This window comes from Clinocottus analis, unplaced genomic scaffold (assembly GCF_023055335.1).
Source record: "Clinocottus analis isolate CAN_PGR_092001 unplaced genomic scaffold, fCliAna1.0.p SCAF_12, whole genome shotgun sequence".
Taxonomy (NCBI): Eukaryota; Metazoa; Chordata; class Actinopteri; order Perciformes; family Cottidae; genus Clinocottus; species Clinocottus analis.
In genome coordinates this window covers 17,654,635-17,672,617 of record NW_027175843.1, presented here as the reverse complement: position 1 = coordinate 17,672,617, position 17,983 = coordinate 17,654,635, and the positions used below count along the sequence as shown (strand labels likewise).

Sequence of the window (17,983 nt, the reverse complement as noted above, 5' to 3'; positions counted from 1 at the left end):
CTTCAACTCCACTTTACAACATCTCAAAGAGAAATATTGTGCGTTTTACATCAAATTTTAAATCTTAAAAGTCCCTTGAGTTAGTTTTTAATACTAAAATATAAGCCACCAATAAAGTAGATGTATTGTTATAGATTAAACTGCTGAACAGTACATCAAATAATTAAAATAGGCTTCATCTTTACAAGCTGCAACATTAAAGTGATCCACTATTCTGAAACAGCTCCTTATGCATAATAAGTATGTTTACTTTGGGTACTTTATATTTATGAATGCAGAACCTTCACTTGTAACCAAGTATTTACACTGATGTACCTGAAAGTTGTGACTGCAGCCCCCGGGGTTTGACGTCAGCTCAGGGTGTGTAAGTGTAGTGCAACACACACACACACACACACACACACAGGTCAAATAGTGCTACTGGTGTCATGGCCGAGATCTGATGAGCTGATTGAGCCATCATTGATCCATAAATACATTTTTTTTTTAGAGAGAGACTCTCTCATGGTGAGATTTCCGTGACAGTCATGGAAGACGTCATGAAATGAAAGATGGCAGCGACGGAGCCTGAGTGAGTTTGACAGACGGTCGGCAAGAAAGAGAAGATTCAGTAAATGATGGAGAGCGTAAGAGACACTTTGAGACTCAGCGAGTGAACACAGGAGACAGTAATTACCCTCCTGACTGAGAGGCAGCGCGAGGTGGAACCACAGAGAGACTCAGAGACCATTTCATCCAGTCTGAGTCTCACTGGATGTAGTTCTGAACTAAAACATCTTTGTGAAGTGTCTGCAAACCATTTCTCCTTTGTGCACTGCAAACACCAAGTATACCGAGGAGATATTCGCCTAAATACTACAGAAATATAGTTACTTGTTTTTAGATAATGCATCTTGAATAACTTGTGTAATTAAAGGCTTTCTTTTTGCATTAAAGGCTTTCCTAATACTCGAGAAATACAAATGAAAATGAATGCATCTTGAAAGGCCTTGCTACAACATTTTATTTCCAGAGATTTTACCAGGAAAATGTGTTACATTTGTAGACTTTTTTTTCCGTTTTACACCTTGTATTCATTGTTTATTTTTTAAGTCATATTCGAGGCGTTCGTTTGTCCGGTGCGGAGCAGTTACTGCGATCGAGAAAAGGTGAATAAATTGTGACGGCAAGGCAATTAAAATAACATAAGAAAAAACTGTTTTTATTTGGAGGGAATATGTTCTGCAACAGTTACAATGCAAAGTGTGTGCAGTGCAAATAAAAAAGTCTGTGATAACAATGATGAACACAAACACAACATATACAATATTCAGTTTATTTTAATTAGTAAAATATGAACGGTTATAAAAAAACTATGCTAATATAAGAAGAGACACAATATGATGTAATGCCTCTGAGGGACAGACTACAAAACAAAGACTTAAAACAATACAAAGCCAACAGAAATATATATATATATATATATATATATATATATATATATATATATATATATATATATATATATATATATATATATATATATATAATACACCAAAGACGTGGTAGAAAAAACATGTCAAATGTTGCCCATGCCCTTTAAGATAAAAACATACACACAAAGGCAATAAAAAGAGAGCGAATCATCAGTCAGACAGAAGACAGAAGTACAACAATACCTCCTCCCTATGAACTACAAAAACAAGGATTAACCCTTTCTTTAAAAATGCACAATGGTAGAAAAGAAATAGCTAAATTAACTCGGTATGCTGTGACGTCAGAGACTCATTAAGTGCGCGAGTCAGAGGAAGATGTTCAGCAAATGAAAATGAGAAAAAGAGCGAGAGAAGAATGTTTGATAATCTTTATTGTGATTTTCTTGTCAGTGTTTTCGCCTCATTGAACATCGTCTGTTTGATAACGGCTATTTTATTTCAGCAGCTGTTCTGGAGCGTAAAACGGCTTTTACTTCACATGAAGGGAAACGAAAGGACATCATTTTAATTGGATGATTTAAATGTAATTGTTTGTGTCTTACACAAAAACAACAACACAACACCTGTCAAGTTGTCAATGTGGTCAAATACAATGCAATCCGGCCACCATTAAAAGCTTCATTACAGTTGCTGGTATCATAAACCAGGAACAAATGAAGGCTGTGAGGTAGTGGTCTCATGTTATATTCACATTAACGCACATTTCAACATAACTGACTAAAAAGATCACAGTGATTTAAAGCATGTTAACATCAAACACTACAGAAAATAGCAAATCCATTCATATTTACAACCTAATAAAAGTAGTTTATCTCGTGCCCATGACCCACAAAACTCCCATCCGCTGTGCTACAGAAGAATAATAATGAGGTAGTCACACTATCTTAATTCAAGAGCATCTTTTTTGAGAACATAACTAATTGATTTTTTTTTTTAACGCTTTACCTCAAAACCCTGTCCAAACACTCAAATAACCGGTGTTGCGCTTGGATTTGCTCTGATTCTGCTCAAACTGCACGAGCAGATCATTTGTAGCTTGCACAGATTTCCTGAGCTCCACTTTCATCTCTTCTCCTCACACGCAGGCCGCTGTTGAAACATCTGCTCTCAGATTTCTCCTCTCGGATTGCAAGTGTTGTCAAAAACCGTTTTGTACCACAGCGGCCGACCTTCACTCACAACAGAACATCGCTGGAGCGCAACAGCAGCGCTTATGCTAACTGTGCATCAAGCTAACATGCGTTGAGAATGAAAATAGGTCACTTTCAAACATGATAATGTTCAGTTTAAGCTTTGAAGGAAACTTAACTGTTCTAGATTATAGCTAAAGGGAGGTTAGGTAGCTGAACATGGACGGACCACGGTGGTATTAAGAAGGGACAGACAGAGGCGCTAGCTAGCTTTCGCTCTCCGTGTGCAGCTAGCGAGGTTGATTCACCGTACCCTTTAGCGTACGGTAAAAATAAAGGATTTGGTTCCAGTAATAGTAGTCTGTCGGTGTTGGTTTTACAATATAGTTTATGTCAAAAGCAAGGGAAGTATATATTAAAGCCGTAGAGAGTAACCGTCCGTCTGGAAGAAGTAACGCGAACACAACGGCAACAAGCGGGGATCGTGTCTTTGGTCAACGCTACGCCCGTCGTGCCATTAGTTGGGTAATTTTGACAGGGTTATTGCACACAAAATAAAAACCAGAGAGCAGGGGAATAATGTTTTATGAGCACAGAAGCAGCCTTTGTGTTTGAGTTGAAGAGCTGAAGCTGAAGAACAGGCAATCTGTGCAGGCAATAAAATATCCAAGTGATCCAAAATCCAAGTGCAAGCAGAGGCTATTTTATTGAGAGTGAGGACGAGGTTCTGAGAAAAAGCATGACAATGTCTGAAGTGAAATGAATGAGTCATGCTCTCAAATTTATAGACCACGCTCTTGAATAAAGACAAGGAAAACAGCTCCATTGAAACCTGACTAATGAAACGACAGTGATGACTGAGGCTCTCAATTTATTAGTGTTATGTATATAAACTGTATATATATAAATGAATAGAGGCAGAGAGAAATACAGGGAGGTTCAGTTGAGTGAGAAAACACAGAGCGCAGGACTTTCAGACTCAGCAAAAAAAAAAGGAAAAAAGGATGCAATGAATGTTAGAGTGAATTAGAGACGGTTAAGAGAGAGAAAGAGCCAATACGGTACAAGGGAGAGAGACCCTGGATAAAGAGAGAGAGAGGGAGGGAGAGAGAGAGTGCAGTGAGAGAGAGAGAGAGGCTGAACGTGAGAAGCAGCGTGAGGAGAGTGAAAGCAGAAAATCATTCAGCTCCCGATCATCACTGAGGACGACTCAACAACTTAGCGACTCTCTCTCTGGAATCCTGAAATCTGCATGAAAGCTTCTTCTGCGGGCTGGAGGTCTAAAAAAAAGGAGAGAGGCTTCCTTCTTCTTCTTCTCCTGTTTGTTTTTCCTTTCGGAAAGAGATGTGGAAGTATCCTGAGAGGGAAAGATGAAGGTTTCGGGGAGCTGAAGGAATACCGAACCAGATCCGCGTTGGAGGATTTGAAGAGTGACTGACGCTCTGAACTGAGGGCTTAAAAATTTAAATGCTTAAGATCTTTGTGTTTTTTTTGGAAAGCAGGGGTATTTATTCCTGTCAGGACTTCTTCTTTTTCTTTTATCTGCGAACTGAGTGTCTGTGAAGAGACGAGAGAGAGGAGAAAGTTAGCTCGGTGTCTTCGGATAACACACACACACACACACACACACACACACACACGCACGCGTCAAATATCATCATGTTCATCGTCAATCTCTGTCGGCTGCCGACACACTCTCGCAGGTGCGGGGATGAGTTGAGACGAGACGGCGAGGACACTAGAGGATTGCCACACACGTTCACGAACACACAGACACGCAGTAATTACATCCGTGCAGGTGTGTAGTGGAGAAGGAACCCACCTTGACGAAGAATACGTCTTGAGATGCTCTTCAAGCTGAAATAACTGAGTGTTAAGTCAGTGACTGAAGGATGAAAATGAAAAGGTCGGTGATTTTTTCCCCCTTCTTACATTCTCGGATGTTCGCATCATGGAAATCAAAGACTAAAGGTCACGCTTGCTCTGTTTGAAACCAGACAGACTTGTGGGAGGTGCCTTCTGGATTTGTAAGATCTTGGGGCTTCCAGGTGGGCCTGATGTTTTTATCATGAGTGCAGCTTTGACGAGCCCAGACTTCAAGGATGCGAAAGCTGCAACTGTGTCCTCCCATCGCGCCGGCTTCAAATGGATTCTATAATCCGAAGATGAGAAGAGTTTTAAAAAAGAGAAATTACTGAAAACATGTGAGTTTGGTTTTTGGAGGATTTTGAGCAGAGCCCCAACTGGAACACTTCTTTCCCGGTTTGTTTTTCCAGTACTGCGGGACGGTATTAACCAAACTATTTCCATTCCCATCCGTTCAACAATGTCCTTTTGAGCTTTGAACAGCTGCGTTTTTTTTTTTTTGTTGTCACGCTGAATTAAGCAGCTATTTCTGTTCGCCGGTGCGGAGAAGATCGTCATCTGTTGATCCTTTTTACGAGACGATCTGGGGCTTCGGAGTTTCCTCCGAGATGACGGAGGAAATAAAGTGAAGGCGCCACATTGAGATACAATTCATTATTCAAGTGATATATGGTGTTATATTTATGGCGTTCGACTGGGGAACGGGATCGGAGAGTGAGTAGATGATGACAAGACTTTCCTCTTTCTTTCTCCACTCTGACCCATTTTCCCGGCAGCAGCCCTGAGGCGTTTTCCGTCTCTGGCTGTGACGCCCCGATATCGAGCCGCTGCCGCCGCCGCCGCCGCCGCCGCCATGAACCTGCGCGGCGGCAACGTGTCACAGTTGATCGCCAACACCGTCGGAGCGGCGGCCGCTCTGGAGTCCAACACCTGGTCTCCACGTGGCTTCGAGGAGAGCGCCCCGCGAATCAATAACGTGACGAACTCGGGGGGGTGTCGCGGGAGCGGCATCGACGTCCACTTAGGGAACTCGTCTCACCGCGGCGCCGGAGGGGTTTACGGCGAGGAGGAGGGCGGCGGCAGGATGTACGGCTCCCACTGTCCTCAGCTAGAGATGGCGGCGGAGAAGAACTGGGCGGCGCTTTTGATTCTGCTCGTCATCGCCGTCACGGTCATGGGCAACATCCTGGTGATCCTGGCTGTGTCCCTGGAGAAGAAGCTGCAGAACGCCACCAACTATTTCCTGATGTCTCTGGCGGTCGCCGACATGCTCCTCGGCATCCTGGTCATGCCGGTCTCCATGGTGACCATTCTCTACGGTAAGCTTTGAGTGACACGGGTACCGGGGCGTCGTTAAGTTGACATTTTGGTGTGTGTTGCTGCGTCCAACAGGCACGCCACGCGCCGTCATTTCCCCCTGCATCCCCCCTCAAAGTGTGTGAATTGTTATCTGACAAAACAAACTGCACCTGCCTCCCGCACGTTTAAGGCTTCACTCGCGCCGCAGGAGGAAGTGGCCCAAATACTATTTCAATGACAGCGTGAAGGAAGGAATTGACAAGAAGTCTGACGTTTCTCTGTCAATGCTTTGTTGTCTGTGTGTTTTTTGTGGGCAGTGATGGCGTGTTGTTTAACACAGTGAAGGGTTCCTTTTGAGGGCCGCTTCGCTGCACACAGAAAGCTGCAAAACCAGTGAATTTACAGAGATGAATAAAAAAAAAAAAGAGGAGCTTGTCTTGTCTATGTTGACCACCCGGCCCACCACCCTGGTTTTAAATGTGCATTCGCCCCGTCGCCTCCTGGTTGCCTTTACATTCGGTGCACACAGCAGACTGCCAGAGGACAACCACGACTCATCTGCTGGAGTAACGCGAGTGTATCACGAGTGGAAGGGCGTTCGTTGAAGATCATTCGATTGTGACTTGACAACAGGCGGTCATGTATGATTAAGGATAGGGAGTGGACCTGGAGTTGAGATTATTTTGTCAAATGACTTTCAAGAAAAGGTCAAGAATAAACCTTTTAAATGCTCAGGACTTCTGGCTTAAGGCCTCTTTGAACGACACGCCTGCAAAATCTGTTCAATATGCAGGACCCCCGTCCCTGTGACCAGAAATCGGACGGAGATCAAGTGCTCTTTGGTACGACATGCCTTCAATTGGAGTTTGAAGTTTTGGTGCAACAGACGCAAAAAAAGGTCTTAATTTGAAGACAGTTTTAAAGTCGTATGCCACATGGTGTAAACTGAAGTTTAACCATCACATACAAAGTAGTGGAAGTTCAGTATTTCGCCGACGGGTAATTTGAGAAGAAAGGTGAGTGTTTAGTAGGTATAATCGTCAGCGCATGTTAGTTAGTGCGCTAACTATTATGCAGTTAGTTGCATGTTAGCGTTCTGAAGCTGATGGCAATGGCATTAGTTATGTCGTCATAACCCAAAGTAATGGACTTTCTGTCCAAATATTACATATTATTCCATTTTTAGAGCAAATCAGACAATAGCTGTTGACGAGAAAGAAAGAAAACTTCACCTTATTGTTGCCAGTCAGTTAGATATGTTTGATATTTGGTGCCAATCCACCCAAGGAGCTGAGGAAACTTCCTTTTTTTTTTACAATTTCAATACCTGCAGCGAATTTCATGGCAACACATCCAATAATTGTGTGAGATGGACTGACATTGCCATCCCTAAAAGCCGAACGAATACATCTTTAGTAGGACTTTTGTCTGGAACGATAACTTCAGAACCGGCCGCTCTTCTCTCCTCAGGAGCGGTGCAGGTGGTGCAGGTGGTGCAGGTGGCAGCCGAATAAAGCTTCAGGAAGCAGTTTCCTCTCTGCTCGCCCTCATTTTCTCTGTTTATCTGTCACACGCACAAAGACACACACACACAGACACACACACATACCTTCCACTGCCCTTCACAGACGCCCATTTCCAGCTGATCCTCGCACTTCTGCCTCCCCGAGCTTCCCCCCGTGTCTCTGGAAATGTCACGAGCCGCCGCTCACGTGAGGGGCTTTTAAGCCCTAAGTAGCAAATTCATTTGCATGAGAAGGAGCGGCGGTAAATTAGTCAGAAGCAAGAGCGCTTCCACAAGAACGAACCCCCGGTGCTTATTACTCGCCTTCCTCACTCTTTAACGAGAAGACAAAAGAAGTCATTAGCCACGCCGACGCCAAACACAAACACACCGCCGCGGTTATTTTCTCTGGTGTCGCTTCCTCTCTGTCATTTACCGACTCGCAGAGCAAACACAGCATCGTTTCAGGGTGAGAGGGCACGCCGATGATATCGCAGAGGGAGCCGGCGGCCGTGGGATAGGTTATTATTCATGTCACAGAGACCAGTATGGGCGGGAAATCTAGAGATGAGGATGTGAATGGGTGTTAATGAGGGCAAAGATTGGTTTGTGGTTGATGGTCATGGCTGTGAGGATTAGATTATTAATGGGGTCATAAACTAAGGTCAGGGGCACTCATGCATGAAATAACAGGTTGAACCACATGTGGTCATTTCAGTATCGCCGTCATATATTAGACCAGTTATCACTCGTTACGGCACGAATACGATAAATATGATAAATGAGCAAATGTGGCAGGAGAGAATTAGCGCCCTCTAGCAGCCGGGAAGAGTTAAAACATCTTTAGTGTCTATTTCAAGTGTGAATACTCTGATATAACGGATGCAGCTATTGTTTAAGAACCGGATGTGTTCAAACCGACTGGGTCAAGCAAAGCTGTCTCTGAACAAATTAAATGGGACGTGTACTTCCTCAAAGGGGAGCAACGTACGGCAGCTGAGTGTCATGCACGTTAAAACCACCGTCCCGAGCTCGGCGTGTGCGATACGTCACCTTTCAACCACCGCAACCTTAGCGTGTGCTTGTACATGAGGTGGAACGGCAGCTTCAGTTGAAAACAAGACATTTTCTGTATTTTTCCTGCAATTTTCCATGTGAAAGAAGATGCTGTTGTGCACTCAAAACCCAGTATGTATGTCTTACAGAGCAGTAGGAGTTACAATTTCTTTAAATACCTATTTATGTACAGAGGTGCACTCTCAAAGTAAGTCATGGTATCAAAGGAACAACACAAGGCCTGTACAGCCAGGTCTTGTTGTTAGGAGAAACAGAGGTGAAGGGCCTTGTCATTGCATGAAAGCATGCGACACTGAGCCCTTTGGGAGCAGCACTTACCTGTGATCTCATCTTCCTTGAGTGCCCAAGAACGAAATGTTCTGTTTTGGAGGAAAAGTGTTGTGTCTGTCTGTCTTCCACCACTTTGGTCCAGACTGCGACATCTCAACAGCCATCAGATGGACGTTCAGTGAAATAGCTCAAAAGCTTTAACTTGGATTGGGAGAAAATGTGGTCCGTAAAGATCCCGCTCATCACGACAATGGTTCCTGGTAATCTCTGTGATCCTCGCTCCATCACCAGGTCAAACTTCCAATGTCTTCAATACTTTGGTTTTACGACCAAATACCTGCAGAGCGAATGCGTTTCCCATCCTCCTCAGCGGTACTTTGTGTGTTTTAATGCATATCGGCAAGCGTTAAATCACCGCAACTTCATTGCCTCACGCAGGTTTTGGTTGCTTATTGACGGAAAAGCGTGACAGGAGAGAGCAATCCCCAAAGCACCTTGAACAAAAAAGATGACAGCGGCATGATTTTTTTTTTTAGATGCAACATGTGAGTGTTTTGCCAGAGGCTAATGATAAAATGTCCAACATTAACAACAACCCCAGGATCCTTCAATCCTTCCAGGATGTGTCATCACCCTCTGAATCTCACTTTGGGACACTTTAGATGAGCGTTCTGTTCTTTATGAGCGCCGTTGTCAGGATTATTCTCCTCTGAAGGGTCCTTTATTCTCAGGTTTTACGCAGAGATGCAAAACCTGCAAGCGCCCCTTGTGTAGTCCAGTCAGCCATCTTTTGTGCGTCGCCCAACATTTCTGACTATCCGACAAAGCTACGCTAGGTTGAGGCTAGGCATTTCCGGTTTCATAGCATAATACCGCCATTTTTAAAAAGCCGTAGCAGAAACACGAACAATGGATCCCGTTGAAGAACGTTTGGCTGAAAACGTTTCGCAGCAAATATGAGCATTTATATAACGCGTCTTTGACAGAGTGTAAGGACACACAGATGGCGGTGAATTCCTGGAGGGAGATATCGGTGAACGTCGGCGTGCAGGTCGACTCTACGCAGTCGTCGCGACGCCTGCTGTTCTGGCGTATGGAAAAGGCGGGAACCATGAACTAAAACGAGTCCGCCGATGCGACTTTGTGTGCAGCCGCAGTTGTAGTTGCAAGAGTGTTTATCGCCCTTGAGTCACTTGTATTTTGTCCAGCGATGGAGTACGGTTGTACATTAGATACGAGGTAGCGTACCGAGCATGAGACACACTTCTTCAGCCCCACCAGCCAAATACTGTTTCGCGGCTGACGTGTTTATCTTGTCAGGTGGCCCGGTGAGGATTTAAGGGGATCAAGTTCCATCTATTTAACGAAAGCAAACGTTTCAATTGTCTTGGGAAATTTGGGATTAGCCCCACCGCGGAGGCTCCGTGGACAAAGAGCTTGATTCCTATGTTATACACGGGAACACCCGAAAGGCAAACAGCATTTCATACTGCGGGGTTTGGGTTCGCTTCCTCCCGTCCTCGCTCTTGTTTTTGTCGTGCAATCCCCCCGAGGACGAGCTGTCAAAATAAACTTGACAGACTGATGCGCCGTCTCACCTTAAACAATCCCTCCCGACTCTCTTCTCGCTGGCGCACAGAGCTTGAATAACTTTGGGGTTTCACTTGACTAGAGCTCGCACCCGTGATAGTTGACGACGTACAGTTGAGAGCTTCTCGTTGAATCACCTACCGTCTAAAACGCAGATAAATATTGAGATCGGCTGCTTTTGACAGATGGCTTCTGCATATTTTGGCGATTTCAAGAGACACGTGTATTTTCCCCGAAGAGATCGACGACATTGTGAAGCACAGTTGTTCATTTTTTTAAGATGACGGCACTTACAGTTTGTTAGACTGTGACTCGCAAGTCTGCTTGCAGACCATTTAAGCGGATTTCTCGCAGTTTATCTCATTTGTTATCAGCAAAATGTCAACGCTTGTCAGTGGATGAGCTGCTTCGGGAGGCAAACAATTATTAAAGTTAAATTTACCGCAGTGTGAAAAGTTTAGAAACCACAGAACTGGCAGAAGCTCTGGCAGAGAGAAACTTCAGCTAATTGGCAAAACTTGAATTGTAAACAGGGAACTCACAAATAGAAACGGTGGCGATGCTGTTCTGTATTCATTGTGTTCGAATGTCAGCTGAAATGTAACTCCTCCAAAAACCCTCTTGTGCGTCGGCTTGAAAACACTTTAATCACTGTTTTTCTGTTTTCTTAATGTCTTTTTTTTTGTCTTTTATATTTATCTTTTGTGTACAAGTACCAAGAGCAAAGAGAAACCAAAGTGAAATAGCATGTACGTGCAAATGTACACGGCCATTAAAGCTGATTGTGATTCTATTTCCCACTGTGATCTGAAAACCAACAAGGCCAGTATAAAATACAGTATTTAGAGCGATGGCACACAATTATCAAAGAAATTTATGACATTTTCAATGTAAATTACAAGGACAGGTTCACAATTGTACAAATCTGTGTTGAAACATTGGGACAGAGTGTGTTTGCTGTCCATCACGGACATTAAAGATATCTTTAAAACATGCATGTACTAACCTTTATCTCAAACTGATACGAGTCGGTCAAGTCAAATAAGTAAATTGTTTTCATGGTATTAATACCATTACAACAAACTACAGCAGCAAAAAGCAGCTGCAGCAAATAAATAAATAAATGTCTGTAAAGTGACTCCCTGTCCGTTCAGCGCCGCGAAAAACAAGTGAGAACTTGTTTTTTTCCGCTACGCAGCATTCGTACATGTACCACAGAGTGGTATCGGTACGTGTGGCTGCAGCCGCTCAACAAGGTCGCCGCTCGGCTCCAGGGACGGAGGTGACGCCATCTTAGTCCGGACTGAAACATCTCAGCAACCATCAGATGAATGCATGAAGGGCTGCACAGTAATTTCATTTGTAATCCTTTAAAAAAAACATTCTTAATTAGTCTTTAAGTCGGGTTGCACCAGCAAGGATTAACTCTTAAACTAGGTTCAAACCAGGTTTGTATTTAATCCAGTTGCACCAAACTTTAAATCTAGTTTAACCTTCGTTTACAATTAATCCTGGTTAAATCTAACACTTTGGAAAACTCTGTTTAATTCCATTTAAATCTCGGTCACGATCAGATCTTTTCTTTTTAAAAAAACATTCTTAATTCGTCTTTATTCTGAAATTCCACAGCAGATCTCTACATTTAATCATCTGACTGCTTCTTCAGGGACCTTCAGTATTTTACATGACAGAGCCGGACCGACTGATCGGTACCCATCACCTGAAGAGGATGCTATAAGTGAGCTGTACATACGTGCATCTGTTTGATGTGCACTTGCAAACCTTGTCACACACTCGAATAGTTTGCTTTTAGCATCAAACAAACCTCCACTCTCCCCCTTCCCTCCTCCCACTCAGAACGGGGCTTTTGTAATTCAGTCGCTCGGTAATCAATGTCTCTCGTGGTAAAGTCTCTCTCAGCCTTCGGTCCTTTGGTCACTATAGGCAACAGTGAAAAACAGAGGACCTTTGGGAGCAGAGTATTCCAGTCTGAGCTTGTGGAAGCTTGCCGAGTCAACCGGTCCGCCAGCGCAGATCTCCAATTCTGTTTCAGTCTTTAGAGGCACACAAAAAACGTTTCGATTTTTTATGAATTTCGGATTTATTTCCTCCCTCTTCTCCCTTTCCCTTGTTTTTACTTGTATCCATCACGCCTGCTTCCTTCTCCCTGTTCACCCATGTGATTGGCTTTCCTCTCGGAGTAGTATGACGGGCCGAGGGGACGCTTGTGACTCATAGCTCTCAGGCTCTGGAGTCTTTCTTTAGACGGGCAGCAGCAGGATGAGATTTACTCTGTTTCTTCACGCTGGAAAGTTATATTTTCATGTGTTTCAGATGTGAAGAAGCAGGTCTGAGTGCTGTATAAATACTGTGAGAGTGTGAATTGTGCTGATTCTGATCGATGTTTGATTGGCAGGGGCTCACCCCGATCAGGAAAAAAAGGTGAAAGCGTGACGCTGTAAAAATGTGACCAAACCAACAATGTAACACGCAGTTATAAATACACATTTTATCTCCCAAAAGAATTTCTGAAATCTTACATGAAATTTTAAGTCACACCATCTGCTACTTCAAGAAGATGACTAATGTGACTCGTGGTTCATTTTCACTGCAGGAAGTGCACGGTATCCAGTTTATTAGGTACGCCGAGCTAAAACTAACGCAGTCGAATACGATACGTGAAGGTCTGAAAGTACTGACTGACAAGCAAATATACAACTCCACAAACTGGATCCTCCAAAATATATTACACACATGTATATATACTGTGTATGTAGTATTGAGCTCCTTAGGCCGGGCCTGATGACGTCAGTCGGGGAAACATTCGTTATCAGCTCCTGAAACTTTGATTAAAACCCACGAAAGGTGGAGCGACTTCATGTTCAGGTGGACATTACTCCACCATACGTTAACATAGCAAATACGTCTTTGTCTATTAATGTTCTGTATTTAAAAACCTTAAAAAAGCAACTTGAACCCTCTTGTTTTTGCTCACCTGCGGTGGTGTAAACGGTGTATTGCGGGTTGCATATCGACATCACGAGACCTGCGACCAGAAGGGCAATTACAGATGAAGTGATGACATCGTGACACGACTGTTGAACTGATGAATCACCGACAGCGAACAAAAGCCAACAAACAAACGACAGACAGGAATAAAGAGATCAAACGTGGCCGAGGAAGTCATGTTTCCGTGGAGCCGATTTCCATGAGCGCTAAAGCCCCCTGAAAGGCTCCGGACACAGTTTAGGCTTTAATAATCTGAGCTCACTTCTTACTCTGAGAAGTAGGGCGGGTGTACCAAGTCTTATGTAACAGTGGGAAAGTCCTTAGACGCTGGTTTTCGCGGCCGCCTTGATGAGGCGGTCGCCCTGAGCAAAAATAACCTCTAATTCCTCGCTCGACAGACGAAAAAGAGATGAGGAAGAGAGTGAGATAGAGCATCCCAAGTGGAAAATAGCCGGTGTTGTGCTCATCCATTTGTGTGCAACTGCACGAGATGGAGGAGATTTTGTCTTTTTGTGCGTCTCTGAGCTGCAGAGCGAAGCACAAAGCGGCCTTCACGAAAAGAAGAAAGAAACACAGAGCCGCAGCAGCAGCAGCAGGCAGACACTCGTTCAAATCGTCGGCCTCCTCCTCTCTCGCATGACCAGACGGAACGAAGCGAAACAGACGCAAACAAAAAAATGGGCAGAACCTTTATCGGGCTCTGCCGGCCAGATGTGAGACGGCAGGGGCAAAAGGTCAAGATGTGGAAGGGAAATGTCAAAATGAGAGCGTGGAGGAGGACGAGAGCAACCAGCAGGTTATCAGACGAACACCATGAGACAGGAGGGATGGAGAGAGGGGAGTGCAGGCTGCAGGGTGGTTTTACAGCAAGACTATGACTTCTTATATAACACGCTGGTTTCAAATATGTTGAAAGAAGGAAAGCAGGTTTCAGTCATTTTACTGACGGTTATGCAGGAAAAACATGGATTAGTACGATTAAAAACAGACTTGATGCATAGACAGAACTATTATTTACAAAAACGTTACATATGGAAATAAATATAAAGAATTAAACCTTTTGTCAGGATAGAAACTTTGCTTGTGTGAATTTTACACTATATATATATGTATATATGTATATTATTGTCTAGCTTTTTGGTCTTTATATATATATATTTATATATAAATATAAATTAAAAAAGATAGACAATAATAACATTATTTATGCACCTATATAAAATTCACACAAGCAAAATTTCTGAAAAATTTCTAGAAATTTTTGCTAGAGGAAAAAAACAAACAGATTTTAAATAAATACAATTGGAACCAGCAATCAAGAACGCTTGATAAATATAACGTCTGTGACATTTAATAACTCTTAAGGTCGTTAAAAGCCTTCCTGGAACCAACAAAAACAAACAAAGTGTTTGGTCTTGACGTGCAGCAGCGTCCTGTGTCTCCTGTGTGGGATGACTCACAAGTTTAGACTAAATTTGGGTGTAATACAGTATCGGGGGCCAAAACTTCGACAAGAGAAGTTTGAAGCTTCCTTTAGTCTTTTGTTTGAGCATTGTTTATTTAGTGCTTCCAACATATACTCTCTGCTCAATTCCCTTTCTTTTTAATCTCTGGACCTGCAGTCTTTCTGCGTTCGGCCTCTCATAAAGAGCCCGTCCTCGTGGCGGGGTTGCCAGGTTTGTTGAGAGACTTTCTCTCTGGTGGCCGTCGACGGGGTTGAAGACGTTCACCTCGCGGAAACTTTTGCTCCCGAGAGCAGCAACGTAATTAATGTTGAATAATTGGGGCTTATGGCGACGCGCCGCTTCGGCACGCCGCCGGTTGGACCGAGCACGTTCGGTTCCCTCTCGGGGGGACAACACGAGTTTAAATGTGGTGATGACATGCAGACGTGGGAACTGGGTGCAGTTATGACGGCAGGTTTGTGTCTTTATTACACAAACAAACAGGAAAACATTCCTGCCCACGGCAATGAGACTGTACAACAAATCAACCCTGGCCAGATCCACTGAGGACTAATGTTCATCTTTTTCATCTTTACACATTCACTATTGTGTATTTCTGCACAGTTATAGTTGTATACTTTTGTGTGTGTGTATATATATATATATATATATATATATATATATATATATATATATATATATATATATATATATATACACATATATACATATATACACATATATATACATACACACACTACATATTTTGCACACTATTTACAGTTAATTTAATTTCCTTATTTTACTGCAGTTATTGTATTGACTGCAGTTATTTGTAGTCATTCTGTGTATATATATATATATATATATATATATATATATAGATAGATAGATATAGATATATAGATATACAGATAGATAGAATTATTTTATTTTGTGTGTTAAGTTTTTTCCATTCGGTGTCTGTAAAGTGTGGCGCTGCTACTGAGACAACAAATTTCCTCTCGAGGATTAATAAAGTATATCTATCTATCTTTCTATCTATTTGTCCAAAAAATGTTTTCAGAGCAACGTTCTCATTTGTAAGTAAATTATTTGTTAGTTTTGCTCATGAAACTAGAATTTCTGGCTGCAATTAAAAAGTATTTGCAATCCAAAAAAAAAAACAAAAAAAAACTTTGCTCTCAAAACAAAAACCTCCAAACTCAACTTTCTCGTTTCATAAGCAAAACTCACAAATAATTTACTTACAAATGAAAACATTTGCTCTCAGAACATTTGTTTGCGTAATAAAGACACAAATCTACCTTCATACATTCGTTCCTTATGGTATTTTTTGAGGTCTTGAGCAGCTTGTTGTTTGCAGCAGCTTGAATCTGCCACAGTCCACGGTGCCATTTTTATTCACTGGAATTCACTAATCATGTCGTCGTATGGGTCTCTGCTGCCCAGTCGTGTCCCTCCCTGATGACTTGTGTTTTTGTTTTCGTGTTTTGCTTCTGGAACGGGCGACTGCATTGACTCAGTTGCTTAAAACATCTTCCCCCGAGCTCCTCTTCGCCGTCACTTCTCTTCTGCTCTAATAAATATTGACTTTAATATTCTAATTGCCCTTTGCTGCTGCTGCTGTTACTCATCTAATTATGATGGAGGAAAAGCCCGTGCAACTGCTCAACAATCGCATCATTTCTTTCAGTGACCTCGACACCTCTTCTGCACCTTCTTTTCTTTTCCTTGTGCATGAATGAGGAAAAAGTTCTGTTTTATTATTGGTGATTATTACTGCACTTATGGCTCCTTTGCCTAAAAACACAAGTCACACTGCTCATATGTTTTAATTGCTGCTGATGAATGGGTGAATTAGTGCAGAGCCTTGGCCTCAAGAACATACATTAATTGCTGCTTACATATGGACTGCGTGCCCTTCCAGAGTGAACTGCGTATGGCTGGTTTTCATAACGTAACGTTCGATATCTCGGAGCTCAGAGTTGCTTCACTTGATAAATGGGATCAGCTTAAGAGATGAAGCGTCGCGTTGACCGCTGCACTTTGTTTACAGTGGCGGAGAAGAGAGGAGGCAAAGAGCTGAGCACATAAGGAAGGAGCTTGTTTATATCAAAACTTCCAAAACAAGCAAGCAGCAACTCATTAATATTCAGTGAACAGATCTCGCAGACTTTATTTCTTTTAATGGGACCGCAGCGTCGGTGCGTGTCTGCGTCTTTGAGGGGAAGTGCCGTTGTCTCGTTGCAAAAAAGCTAAACTAATAAATCAAATTAAAAAAGATAGGATTGTGTGACTTTGGTCGTTTTGAAGTGATGCTCATCAGAAATGCATTTGGGGAAACCTCCCACGCAAAGATCAAACTCTTGTGAAGTGAACTGGCTCAAGGTGTCGGTCAACAGGTGGAATGATGATGATGATGATGATGATGATGATGAATTACTTCTTCTTCCACAAAAGTCTCCAATTTAAGCCACATGTGCTGTTTCCGCCCAATTATGTTATTATAAACTGAATATATTTGGATTTTGGATTGTTGTTGAGACAAAACACAACATTTAAAATGATGTGAACTGGGACATTTTTCATTCCCAAAGTCATTCCCGTTATCTTATATCAGTACATTTATTTATATATATATAGTATTGATATATTTTAATCAACATCTTCTTAGCCTTAATATTTGTATTGACTAGAGTGTAGTCTGTTTGTTTAACTCATGAGAGGAAAAACAAGAGTGTGTTCAGAACCTAAAATTGATTTAGTCTCATTATTAAAGTATTCAACATGTTTACATATAATTTTTTTTTTTAAAATCTATCTCTTCGAAATGGTCGGTGTCCATTTTCTCGTCTTCTCAAAATTCACCGATAAGACTTCCTGTGAATTGGATCTGGATACTTTGTCGTCTTTACAAGAAAAAAAGTTTGGGAAAACACTGTTTTGGAGTAAAACATTACGAAGGACAACCAACAGAAGGTGAATGGATAATGAAGCATTAGCTGCAGCTCATATTCAGAGCAAATAGTTGTGCAGTTTGAAAGAGCTGTTCGCTTTCCACAAATCTGAACAGCAACGAGGACTCTGCTGGCCGAGCTGATCTCAATTACAGCAACTTAAATCATCGTTAAATGAAGAATAATAAGGGGGAGGAAGCAGCAGCAGCTGCAGCCAATCAGCAGAGCAGCCACCTGTACAGCTGTGAGAAAGCCAATGATGGGACGCATTATTGGAAACAGCTGATGCCAATCAGCTGCTGATGTCAGGGCTCTGCAGGAAATAATGAGACTTCAGCCAGCGAGGGAAGGTAAAAAG

At 42.5% G+C, this 17,983-nt stretch overlaps 1 protein-coding gene across 1 annotated transcript in view; it reads left to right on the top strand.

Moving 5' to 3' along the window:
• The first annotated feature begins 4,579 nt into the window (after positions 1-4,579).
• Positions 4,580-17,983, top strand: part of htr2aa (5-hydroxytryptamine (serotonin) receptor 2A, genome duplicate a) — a 45,573-nt gene continuing 32,169 nt past the window's right edge. Inside the window, exon 1 of the mRNA XM_068573219.1 lies at positions 4,580-5,790. Coding sequence (XP_068429320.1) covers positions 5,325-5,790 — 466 coding nt within the window. The 5' untranslated portion in view covers positions 4,580-5,324. The remainder of the gene's footprint in view (positions 5,791-17,983) is intronic.